The sequence below is a fragment of the Neoarius graeffei genome, chromosome 14 (assembly GCF_027579695.1).
Source record: "Neoarius graeffei isolate fNeoGra1 chromosome 14, fNeoGra1.pri, whole genome shotgun sequence".
Classification (NCBI taxonomy): domain Eukaryota; kingdom Metazoa; phylum Chordata; class Actinopteri; order Siluriformes; family Ariidae; genus Neoarius; species Neoarius graeffei.
The window spans coordinates 52,472,602-52,485,838 of NC_083582.1; the positions used below are offsets into that span (position 1 = coordinate 52,472,602).

General features: G+C 38.8%; 2 protein-coding genes across 5 annotated transcripts in view; one reads left to right on the forward strand and one right to left on the reverse strand.

Annotated features, from left to right (window-relative positions):
• entpd1 (ectonucleoside triphosphate diphosphohydrolase 1) overlaps positions 1-3,107 on the forward strand; it is a 36,850-nt gene extending 33,743 nt beyond the window's left edge. For all 4 annotated transcript variants that reach the window (XM_060939969.1, XM_060939968.1, XM_060939970.1 and 1 more), the window contains 4 exons: positions 51-308; positions 424-531; positions 626-763; positions 889-3,107. In XM_060939969.1, coding sequence (XP_060795952.1) covers positions 51-308; positions 424-531; positions 626-763; positions 889-1,098 — 714 coding nt within the window. In that variant the 3' untranslated portion in view covers positions 1,099-3,107. The remainder of the gene's footprint in view (positions 1-50; positions 309-423; positions 532-625; positions 764-888) is intronic.
• slc35f3a (solute carrier family 35 member F3a) overlaps positions 2,917-13,237 on the reverse strand; it is a 34,036-nt gene continuing 23,715 nt past the window's right edge. Inside the window, exons 3-8 of the mRNA XM_060939972.1 lie at positions 11,279-11,624; positions 10,746-10,965; positions 5,951-6,076; positions 5,646-5,838; positions 5,392-5,481; positions 2,917-3,522 (exon numbers count right to left, since the gene is read on the reverse strand). Of these exons, the coding sequence (XP_060795955.1) occupies positions 3,275-3,522; positions 5,392-5,481; positions 5,646-5,838; positions 5,951-6,076; positions 10,746-10,965; positions 11,279-11,624 (1,223 nt within the window). The 3' untranslated portion in view covers positions 2,917-3,274. The remainder of the gene's footprint in view (positions 3,523-5,391; positions 5,482-5,645; positions 5,839-5,950; positions 6,077-10,745; positions 10,966-11,278; positions 11,625-13,237) is intronic.

Consider the following 13,237-nt stretch of genomic DNA (forward strand, 5'->3'; position numbering starts at 1 on the left):
ACATATTAATCCAATCTTATTGTCCTGTATTTTATCTGTTCTCTCCTAAGACAGATAACATAATTCTGGAGGACCCTTGTTTCCATCCAGGCTATAATGCCACTAAGAGCTTTCAGAATGTCTTTGACACCCCATGTGTCAAGAAGGTTGACAGTTCCCAGAGACCACAGAATCTCACCCATATAGGCCTTGGGAATTGGAATAAATGCCATGAAACAATCAAGAAGGTCTTTAATACCACTTACTGTCATTATTCAGGTTGTTCCTTTAATGACATCTTCCAGCCCCCCGTGGAAGGAAGATTTGTGGTAAGGACATTCAAGAGAAACATGGGATACTTGCACTTGTGCATAAAATGAATGTAATACAGTAAGAAATACAGTCAATATTGTGAAATGTAACTGACATGTATTTGTCTTTAAGGCATTTTCTGCTTACTTCTTTGTGATGGACTTTTTAAATCTGACCACTGCCAGCTTAGATGATGCGAAAAATAAACTAAAAATTTACTGCACCAAGCCCTGGAACACTGTAAGACAATTTTCCTCAAATGTGGAAAAAACCATTAGTCTGTTTGTTTTAATATCAAACAAATTCTGATATTGAACTTGGTCCACTGTTACAGCTAAAGCAACAACACCCTGAAGTGAAGGAGAAGTATCTTGCAGAATATTGCTTCTCAGGTACCTACATCGTGGCCTTGCTGGAAGAGGGATACGGTTTCACTTCTGACACCTGGAAAAACATTGAGTTCATCAAGAAGGTACACAATAATCATAAAAGCCACAAAATTTGTGTGAAAGCATGATTGATTGGGTTTAAATTTGTTTTCACAAATGGCTGATTTTGGCTGTCAGTGTGTGACAATAATGTTTTGTGCCTGTGCAGATTGGAAACAGTGAAGCTGGCTGGACACTGGGTTACATGCTGAACCTGACAAACATGATCCCTGCTGAAGCTCCAGACACTCCTCTCCTACCTTATGGGGGCTATGTCATGCTCATGTTTGTCCTCTCTCTTCTGATTTTTGTCTTTTCAATACTTGGTTACATATTCTTCCGCCGACCATCTGGCCCAGCCCATAAAGAAATCATTTAGACTTTAACAGGCACTGACATTCTACTGTTTGTCCTTATGGAACAAATATTTCTGAAGAATGAAACCTATGGGACTAAAAACCACTTTTTTAAAGCTCTTTTCAAGAGTTTTGAGCTCTGCAATTTAATTACAGGTTAGTATAAGACAATAGAGACTTTATACCTCATTTGAAGGAGACAAAGGCTGAAATCAAGGATTTGAAAAAATGTTGAATTGGAAGACATGATGTGTATTCATGTTTCTGATTTCTGGTCTTTAAAGGTTGATTAAAAAAATCTCAGGAGTAAAGCTCAAACTGAAATTGCAGAAGGCTGTAGGTTTGTTTTAAAAGAAAATGTGCACTGATGTATGTCTATTTTGTGCCTTCAACCTTTATGAAAAACCCATATTAGTCCTTGCACATACAAAAATATTTTATTCAAAATGCAATATAACTGCCTGACAGGAAAAAGCAGGTGTCACAATGGAGCCCTATAGCAATATTATGGCCAAATATAATGCACTTGAATCTGTGTAGTTATAGTATTAATTCATTGTTATTTTTCTGCAAGCACACTGTGTTTCTTTTACTGCAAGATAAGACACGTTGTCAGACCTGTTTCATTTTTTGTCTGGTTTATCAAAATATATAGTGTTTATACTGTATATTAAATATAATGATGATAGATGTTTAAAATAATAGACTGTTCAATCAAAATGAGACACATTCACTTAAAAACACTATGTACTGCCTAATGCTATGTTATTCATGTGAAATGTACACTACAAACCAAAAGTATGGAAGCAAGCTAGTGCTTTCTGAAGGTTCAGATTTGTTTTACAATTAGATAACAACCAGTAAACAACAAACTGAATATTTATTGAGATCTAGTTTAACCAAAGATTTTTCATATAAAATTGCTTTGGTCTGCAGTGATAAAGTTTCATTCTAAGGTGTTTATTGACAATAGTTCACCAGTTCCTAATAATTTACAAATGTAACATGATTCAACTAATCACTAGCTGTCAAATACAAAAAAAAAAAATGCTTCCAAACATTTGGCATATAGTGTGCATGTAGCTTAGTGTGTACATGCGGCATATAGTGTGTAATAGATTACAGATGGGTGACAAAATATAACGTGGATATATACTGTATATAAACATATACTGGAGGGATGAACACTATTGAACAATATTACCTCAATAAGTGTTTTGATAATGGTGGTGGAGAATGCAGTTGAACACATCAGTCTAGTAACTGTGAAGGCCATAGCATATTACTTACATTATTTTCATACTCATCTGGCCATTCAGTGAGCCCTCATTTACCTTGTGTGTGTGTGTGTGTGTGTGTGTGTGTGTGTGTGTGTGTGTGTGTGTGTGTGTGTGTGTGTGTGTGTGTGTGCGCGCGCATCTGTGTGTGCACACACGTTATATATAAAGAAGCCAAGCTTCATACATTATTAAGTTCTTTATTTTTAGCTATTCAGCATGTCAAAGTGATAAACAGCTGTCATGCCTTACAAAGGTTTACAGTGAGCCACAATTCCACAGGAATATAATAAATATACATTGCCACTGTTATTGAAATAGAGAAATATGAATTACTGATTTCATGATGGGCGTCCATGGGTATCATGTTTATTAGGATTAGATAAAAGCTATAAAATGCCACTATATAGATAACCAATTTGTGCATATATATTTTTCTTTATGAGAGCATTATTGTGAAGGCTGTGGCAATGCACTGAAATCGAAGATTAGTACTCTGTATATCCATATATGCTTTCAGTCCATAAATTGCAATTAAAAGGTATTATATTGTAGTAGGCTTTATCTTGGTTAAGAATGAATAGGATATTCATTAAGGTCGCCATATACTAGGCTGTATTAAATATAGCAGTCCAATATAAAACAAATGCAGCATAAATCATTTTCATCCAGAACTCTGAATTATGCAAGATGCTACATTACACAGTCTTGTGCTTTGATGCAGTGAATAAAAGATGGAGTCAGCGTTCATCTCATTCCTCTGTTTTGACAGTCTCTGTAAATAGCAAATGAAGAAGTACTGCATAGTCTACTCATCCCAATCTGCAGTCCTACATAGATTATCTTCCTATGTAGGTACAGATATTTTGGTAACATTGATGTGAATGCAATGCTCCTCTTGTGACATGAAGCAAACTTCACCTTAATGAGAACTTGCTGTTTCAGCCGTGCAGTTTCCTGTCTTGCTAGAGTGAACGTGTGGTGTTTCAGTGTGTGTGTCTCTGTTTCCCTCTTGCGGCTTCTTCCTGTTACACACCATAGAGTGAAGCTGCAGCAGATACTGATCCCAGTCCTCTGGGAGCAGCAGCAACAGGAAGCCCAGGCAGATGGTGGACACAGCAATGATACGCACACTGTTGAACTGGATCTCACACATGTAGTGGTCTATTACTGTAAAAAGCAGGAAGAAGTGCAACAAGGTCATAGGCAAATTTAGACCCACTTTATACAAAGTGCCTCTACTATCTGTGTAGTTACACACACTATAGAAGCAATTATAACGTAACTACTGAGGATTGTGTAAGTAGACAAGTGTACCATCACAGTTCTAACATGACATTTTGAAGTTTGTGTTAGACAGATTAATACCAATATGTAATTTTTAACTATCTATTAAATAGACTGGAACTGCCAAAATGTAATTTCCGTATAAATTTGCAATTTAAAATAAAGTGGACAGCTCTTGTGTAAAGAGTACATCGATACAGTCACAATCAGAAAGATGCTTTTTAAAGCAAACAGTTTCTACAAATGTAATTACACACACGTCATGTCAAGATATCAAGATACACTTATAAATAAGATACTTATTTCCACAGGCTAAAACTGAAGTTGATACGCATGCATATTACTGACACGTATAGCACTGTAATCCACCTGCAATTGTGTAATTTAGGGACGTAACTGAATATGTGTACATTATCCAGAACGAACAGATATTATGTTATAAATGGAGACAAAAAATATAGATACTAACTATTCTGTTTTGTTGTTGTTTTATCTTATATCTGGTTGGGACTACATATGTACATTTAGGATTTTACTTTGATGGATCTGATTAGCAAGTTTCATCTACACTGTTATATAACTACTTACGTGACTAGCTTGGTTGTTAATGTGCCTTTGGAGTGCAATTATGTAGTATTATATGTTATTATTATATATTATATATTATATGGGTGGCATGGCGGTGTAGTGTTTAGCACTGTCGCCTCACAGCAAGAAGGTTCCAGGTTTGAACCCTATGGCCTTTCTGTGTGGATTTTGCATGTTCTCCCCGTGTCTGTGTGGGTTTCCCCACAGTTCGAAGACATGCAGATTAAGTAAAATACCCAGCCACTGGGATTGTACAAGATAGTGCATACTTAGTGCATAAGCTCAGATAGATTGGGGAGTATTGTGTCAGGAAGGGCATCCGGTGTAAAACCTATGCCAAATCAAACATGCGGAACAGATCCACTGTGGCATATCCTAACGGGAGCAGCTTAAAGAAGAATATATATGTTCAATTTGATCAACTAAAAGAACTATATTTGACTTTGAGACAGATTTCTTTGTTCTCTAACTGAAAATTGGTGTACAGATTTAGTTTGTTCAAGTTCATTCAAATCTTGTTGACTCTTGACTGTCTATTACAGGGTTATACTACAAATTCAGTAGATGCAGTAGTAGCCTATAGGATAAGTCAAGTGCAATAGCTTTTCAACTAAATGTTGTTTGGGGCTATGTTGTTATAAATGTTTTCCAGCGCCACCAAAATCTATGATAATTCTTAATTTCCCTGAGGGAACCCGCCCAAAAGGATCAATAAAGTTTTATCTAATCTAATCTAATTCAGTGATGAAGCTGAGGAATTGTGAAAGAAAGAAAGAAAGAAAGAAAGAAAGAAAGACAGAAAGAAAGAAAGAAAGAAAGAAAGAAAGAAAGAAAGAAAGAAAGAAAGAAAGAAAGAAAGAAAGAAAGAAAGACAGACCTTTCAGATATAGGCCATAACTGCTTCAGGTTTAAATACAAATGCAGATTCAGATGTGGGTACAGATAGGATAATTTTGTGGCACCCCTAGTGTAAAATCCTCAGTAGTTACATTGTAGCTGCATGTATAGTTGTAATGTAGTTACATTACAGTTGCTTGTAATGTCACAGATATTACAGGCTATGAACTCAAAAAGGCACTGCCATATTTGACAAGCAAGCCTTTCACATTTGAAAGTTTATTGACTCATAGACATCCATGTCACACAGGTATGAGGGCAACTCACCAGCATTAACAGGTACACTGAGGACAATGCTCAAAGAAATCAATGTAGGAAGTGTTATCAAAACACCAAAATTTATCAGGAAATTGAACACTAGGGCACAAAAAAAGAAAAAACAAAATAGCATATTCAATTCACAGAATTACACATATAAAAACAAGTATAAGCACAATAATGGTTAATAATGGGTGACATCACAGGTCATGTGTGTGTACATTCACTTTCCAAAATGAAGGAGTAGCGCATGGTAACCTTACCCAGCAGTAGTGCAGCTGTGCAACACAGACTGTGCCAAGGTATATCTCTGGGCGAGCCAATATCCTCAGCTCCAGTGAGAATGAGTATGAGAGGTACAATGCTGACGAAGACCATGTTGGCTCCTCCAAGGACAGTCAAGTACAATGCAGCCTCACCCAGCTTGGCACTACCCAAAACCAGCCTAAACAGTACCTGCAGAGACAAAAGAGCATACACATAAATCACACTGTAGTCAGTCTCAGCATAAAATAACGCAGCATTTTATTGCTCAGTATGAAGCATATAGTGCTGTATCTAGTATTACCTTGTACATGGCTGCTGTTGATGCAGATCCAACCACCAGGGAAATGCCAATCACAGAGTGACTGTGGAACCCATCAGCATACGTTATCATTACTATGCCTGCAATGGCTAAAATGGCTGCAACAATCTACATGCAAAGAAGAAACAAAAGGGTATATATATATTTTTGAAGGCAGTTTCACAGATATGTTGCAGTTTGGTTGTTTTCAAAGTTACACAGTATAAAGTAACCACATAAGTAGGTCTTGAAAATTAAATGACTATTTTTAATTAAATTATTTATGTGATTTACTGGGTTTATCCTTGAACAATAGATTATAAAAGCATTTGTTTATCAGTTATTTTACAGCCTGCTTATTTTTTGTGAGTAAAAAAAAATATGAAATGCTACATGCAAAAGCTCTATATGTCTGTATATCTCTGGCACTAACAGGTTATAAATACTTAAAGCCCCATATCAGATTTTAGGGATGCAAATACGTTTCACTGAAGGCGCCATGCAGACTGACATCAGATCTCTAACGACAGTTAAGGCAGCATGTATGTCCAATATGTGAAAGGCAATGCTCACATTTTATTCTTATTATTTAATTCCAGTAGATTATTATTTTGAATGTACGGTTTAGTTAATTATATTATGGCATAAACTGGCCTAGACTATGCAAACCAAATCTGATGTGCAAAAACAACCTTTAAAAAGGACAGCTGATATCCAAACAGTGCTGCATTGGCCAGCTGGGCACTTTCCTAATGGGATGGTGTATCTTGGGGCAGACAGATTATTTTTGTAACTTTATTTATTTATTTATTTATTTATTATCCATCCATTATCCGTAACCGCTTATCTTGTGCAGGGTCACGGGCAAGCTGGAGCCTATTCCAGCTGACTATGGGCGAGAGGCGGGGTACACCCTGGACAAGGCGCCAGATCATTGCAGGGCTGACACATAGAGACGAACAACAATTCACACTCACATTCACACCTACAGTCAATTTAGAGCCACCAATTAACCTAACCTGCATGTCTTTGGACTGTGGGGGAAACCAGAGCACCCAGAGGAAACCCACACAGACATGGAGAGAACATGCAAACTCCACACAGAAAGGCCCCTGCCAGCCACTGGGCTCGAACCCAGAACCTTCTTGCTGTGAGGCGACAGTGCGAAATACTACACCACCATGCTGCCCTTTATTATTATTATTATTATTATTATTATTATTATTATTGTTGTTGTTGTTGTTGTTGTTGTTGTTGTTCTGATTGGCCCCTACAGCACATAGAGAGGCCCATTGGTTGGGTTGTCAACTGACAGTGGGCTGGCCCAGTGGCCCATTCCCATCTTACAAAGCACCTCCCCCTTGGGGCTCTGTTTTAAGGTCTGTTAAAACAGTGTGTCAATCATGAATAAGCCAAAGTGAAAAGGAGGTGCAGAGAAGTTGTGAGCAAAGAAAAGACAGGCTCTTGAGACAGATGCTGCCAAATGTGTAAAACTTCTGGACATGTTTGGTGCTGGACCTTTTGCAGCAGCAGCACCCACCATTTGCCACCAGTCATGGGCAATGTTTGGAGGTAGAAGTAGACGTAATGGATGAGCATGAGAAGGGCAGGAAGGAAGATGATGGCGAGAGTACACTGAAGAGAGACTATAAGTTGAAGGGGTGAGCACAAACTAATATGACTCAACAGCAAGTGTGTCATTATAATTAAGATGATCACGATAATGACTGTAACTGAATCATAGAACTGTTTAAATTAGGCTACTGCCAAGTGCAGAATCCCATGAAGCTTCTCTTGATAAAGTTGAGCAAAAATGTGCTAGTGGGGTATGCCCGCTAGCCAGAGTTTGCAAAAATAACTTGACAACATTACAAGAAAACAAACTACATGCCTTGCTCTATATCAGTTTACCTAGCTAGGTGCATAAGTAGCTTAGCTGGCTTGCTTACTTCATGAATGCAAGCACAGCTAATTAATATCAAAGCAATGTTATAGTATATATATATATATATATATATATATATATATATATATATATATATATATATATATATATATATATATATATATACAGTTCAGACGCCTTTAAATTTTTCACTCTTTGTTTCATTGCAGCCATTTGCTAAAATCAAAAAAGTTCATTTTATTTCTCATTAATGTACACTCAGCACCCCATCTTCACAGAAAAAAAACAGAAATGTAGAAATTTTTGCAAATTTATTAAAAAAGAAAAACTGAAATATCACATGGTCATAAGTATTCAGACCCTTTGCTCAGTATTGAGTAGAAGCACCCTTTTGAGCTAGTACAGCCATGAGTCTTCTTGGGAATGATGCAACAAGTTTTTCACACCTGGATTTGGGGATCCTCTGCCATTCTTCCTTGCAGATCCTCTCCATTTCTGTCAGGTTGGATGGTGAACGTTGGTGGACAGCCATTTTCAGGTCTTTCCAGAGATGCTCAATTGGGTTTAGGTCAGGGCTCTGGCTGGGCCAGTCAAAAATGGTCATAGAGTTGTTCCGAAGTCACTCCTTTGTTATTTTAGCTGTGTGCTTAGGGTCAGTGTCTTGTTGGAAGGTGAACCTTCGGCCCAGTCTGAGGTCCTGAGCACTCTGGAAGAGGTTTTCTTCCAGGATATCTCTGTACTTGGCCGCATTCATCTTTCCTTCAATTGCAACCAGTTGTCCTGTCCCTGCAGCTGAAAAAAAAACCCATAGCATGATGCTGCCACCACCATGTTTCACTGTTGGGATTGTATTGGGCAGGTGATGAGCAGTGCCTGGTTTTCTCCACACATACCGCTTAGAATTAACGCCAAAAAACACATGAAGGACTCCCAGACTATGAGAAATAAGATTCTCTGGCCTGATGAGATGAAGATTGAACTTTTTGGCGTTAATTCTAAGCGGTATGTGTGGAGAAAACCAGGCACTGCTCATCACCTGCCCAATACAATCCCAACAGTGAAACATGGTGGTGGCAGCATTTCTGGAGCTCAGCCACAGTGATCTTTGGGTTCTTCTTTACCTCTCTCACCAAGGCTCTTCTCCCACGATTGCTCAGTTTGGCTGGACGGCCAGGTCTAGGAAGAGTTCTGGTCGTCCCAAACTTCTTCCATTTAAGAATTATGGAGGCCACTGTGCTCTTAGGAACCTTGAGTGCTGCAGAAATTCTTTTGTAACCTTGGCCAGATCTGTGCCTTGCCACAATTCTGTCTCTGAGCTCCTTGGGCAGTTCCTTCGACCTCATGATTCTCATTTGCTCTGACATGCACTGTGAGCTGTAAGGTCTTATATAGACAGGTGTGTGCCTTTCCTAATCAAGTCCAATCAGTTTAATTAAACACAGCTGGACTCCAATGAAGGAGTAGAACCATCTCAAGGAGGATCAGAAGAAATGGACAGCATGTGAGTTAAATATGAGTGTCACAGCAAAGGGTCTGAATACTTATGACCATGTGATATTTCAGTTTTTCTTTTTTAATAAATTTGCAAAAATTTCTACATTTCTGTTTTTTTTCTGTGAAGATGGGGTGCTGAGTGTGCATTAATGAGAAATAAAATGAACTTTTTTGATTTTAGCAAATGGCTGCAATGAAACAAAGAGTGAAAAATTTAAAGGGGTCTGAATACTTTCCATACCCACTGTATATAGCTATTTGTGCACCCTGGTAACTTGGCTAATTACTTATGAATTAACTAGCTAGCTCTCTGTATTTTGCCTGGTGTACTAAAAATATCTTGTAAATGTTGCTCTATTACCTTGTCCTACCTATGGAGGAGGACTGTTGTTAGCCCATGTTATTATTTTACTAATCATGATTAAGCAGTCATTTACAATTAGCTAGCAGTTAATATTGTTTTATTCATTTGTTATTCATATCGGTTGACCAGTCTTCTTCCTGGTCTCGTCTCCATCCAATCCCAATCCCAGCTGACAGTGGGCAAGAGGAAGGGTACACTCTGGACAGGTCACCAGTCAAACACAGAGCACCAGATAGCCATTCACACTCACAAGCAATTTAGAGTAGCCAGACCTAATCTGCATGTCTTTAGACTGTAGGAGGAAACCAGAGCACTCAGAGGAAACCCATGCAAGCAGGCGCACATACAAACTACAGACAGAAAGGCCCCAGCCAACTGTCACGTTCGAACCCAGAACCTGCTTGTTGTGAGGTGACAGCACTAACCACTGCACCACCATGCTGCCAGATATTTAGAATTATAATTCTATCCATTAGCCGTGAATTAAATAAACAGCTATTTTCCCAGTATCAGTAGTGTATGTAGTGTATTAAGAAATGCACCTTATTATTGTAGCTTTACTTTCTTGACAGGAATTTATTTTTGGGACAATTAAATTTTACTTCACTTACTACACAGCTTTGTAGTAATTTTGGGGAATGGTACAGAAGGTACACATTTAAAAAGAGTGCAAAAAGATGGAAGGTTTCTGATGGTGGGCCAGCCGTGATGGGCCAGTCTGGGCCAAAATGCCAGAGCCAATTTTGGTCCCAATCCAGCCCTGTATACAGATATTATGAAAGAGATAGCAGTAGCAATTATTCTGAGATATTTGTAGGCCAGTAAAAAAGGGTTGTTTAAAGAACACACAAAAAATCTTAATGACAATAGACATAAATGCATATTAATCTGTGTCACAAATGAAACTGTGAATTTGTGACACTGTAACAAGCTTAACACCTATTTCGTATTGTTATTTGGTGCTGTTTCCTGCACTTCGATTTGTTTCATTTGCTTGATAGAAAATCCAAATGTCCTCACAGTGTCAATCTCACCCTGATACCCATGAAGCGATCACGCAGCACAATCCAAGAGATGAGAAATACAAATGCACGGCTGCAGCAGAAGAGAGCTGAGGCATCTGTTGCAGGGATCCTGCGTAGGCCCTGTAGGTACAAGTAGCTGGTGAGTGTCCACAGCACTCCAAATGGTGCCAGTACTGACAGCAGCGTTTTCAATGACAGTCCATCATCACCCAGGAACTGACAGCACTCCCTGTGTTTATGCATACACACACAAAACACCAATCATCATTCAGCTCAGCATGAACTTACGTAACATCACCGTCATACACAGTTCACGCAAGTCAGTCCTTGTTAGTGCCAAGGAAATACTTTTGCATAAGTGGAGACAAAACATCCTTTAAAGTTTTTTTTAGCTCCTTATGAGCTCTCAAAATTAATCAGATAAAAAACAAGTAAATAAATAAATAAAGGACAAGAGCCAGATCTTCCTTCTGTCTTTTTTGCTAATCATAAGTGTAGAAGCAACTTTGTTAGCCCTCTGAAGATTATCAGTCATCTCTCACCTGAAGCGCTTTCGAATGCTCTGCCTCTCTTTGCTCCAGCACAGGTGGCCCAGGTAGTATAGGGGGAAAAGGAGGCAGTTCCAGGAATTAGAAAAGCAGGTGAGAGTGAAAGGAACATTGAGTTGTCTGAGTGTTAGTTTGGCCAGCTGAGTGGATCCCGTCCAGGATGAACAGACACAGAGAACCACAGTGATACCCCAAAGTGCCTGCTTCAGGTGGGCTACAGTCCAGCACAGACAGCAACGTACCATCTGCTGCCTACTTGTACGCTCCACATTTATCACATTTGTCCCAATATGGCCATCAACCTTCACTTCCACCCTCTCTTTGTTTGGCTTCTCCACAACTGCAGACACAGACACAACACACAGTGATATGAGTGTGGGGTTTAACTAAAGTCAGAAAACCTATATGTGGCCTGTTAAAGAACTTACACTGAAGAATTTATAAATTATGATTCAAGTTAATTATGATCAAGTCAAGTCAAATGGGTTTTTATTGTCACTGTCATTTACTGTCATTCTTCTATATAGCTTGTATATATTGGAATGAAATGTTCTTTCTCCAGGATCATGGTCTCCAAGACCATCAGCTTACATTTAAAGCTTTATTTATATCAGTGCCCATAATTAGTGTAAAAAGGATCATTATTGCAGCAGCAGTTTTACTGGTAGGTAAATTAGTTCACTGTGTACTTAGTTATTATTATGCATTTTAAAAAAATAATTATATAATTATTATATTTGACCAATATAGAAAAAAATTATTGTGTTAGACCAATCATTTCCAGCTCCATCCACATGTGCCTGTTTATCATGCATGGCATATTGAAAGAAAGTTAATCAAATTCAGCATGGGTACTTATTATGCCAGAGTGTTATAGAGCTGTCATTGTAGCAGTCAATAAAGTGAAGGTCTGAGAGGCAGATAGATGGTTCCAAGTAGCAGTCAGCCAAAGGACTGAGACACTCATCATTCTATCCCAGTGACTCCTGAGACCATGAACTAAGGTGTGACCTGCGCTCCTGTTCTGGTCAGAAAATAGCAGAAGCAATTGTGATCATCTCATCTCATCTCATCTCATCTCATCTCATCTCATCTCATCTCATCTCATCTCATTATCTCTAGCCACTTTATCCTGTTCTACAGGGTCGCAGGCAAGCTGGAGCCTATCCCAGCTGACTACAGGCGAAAGGCAGGGTACACCCTGGACAAGTCGCCAGGTCATCACAGGGCTGACACATAGACACAGACAACCATTCACACTCACACCTACAGTCAATTTAGAGTCACCAGTTAACCTAACCTGCATGTCTTTGGACTGTGGGGGAAACCGGAGCACCCAGAGGAAACCCACGCGGACATGGGGAGAACATGCAAACTCCGCACAGAAAGGCCCTCGCCAGCCACGGGGCTTGAACCCGGACCTTCTTGCTGTGAGGCGACAGTGCTAACCACTACACCACCGTGCCGCCCCCAATTGTGATCAAGCATTCTGAATTACACTATGTTCAGTATACAGCACAGTACTGCTAAAATATAATGTAAATTATTTAGCATGAATTAATTTCAGGACCAAATAACATTTTGGAAATTATATCAAACGTATATTTCTTTTGTTCCCACCATATACTCATTTGGCATTTAAGCAATGGCTTATATAAGCCTCATTTAAAGCTTATCATCATCATAGTTCTTTTCTCTTTGGTTTTGTAACTTGCATTCATATCTTGCTTGTCACCTTTTAATCCCCTAAGAATAGGGATTTACTAATACTGTAATTAATTAATTATGGCTTACATAAGATCTGACTGTACCTGTACCTGAGTGAACTTCTGCTCCTCTATGACCCGCCACGCCTACTTAGATCAAAAGGTGCAGGCTATCTGCTGGTACCTCGTATAGTGAAGGCTACATCAGGGGGCAGAACCTTTTCTTACAAAGCCCCACTGTTATGGA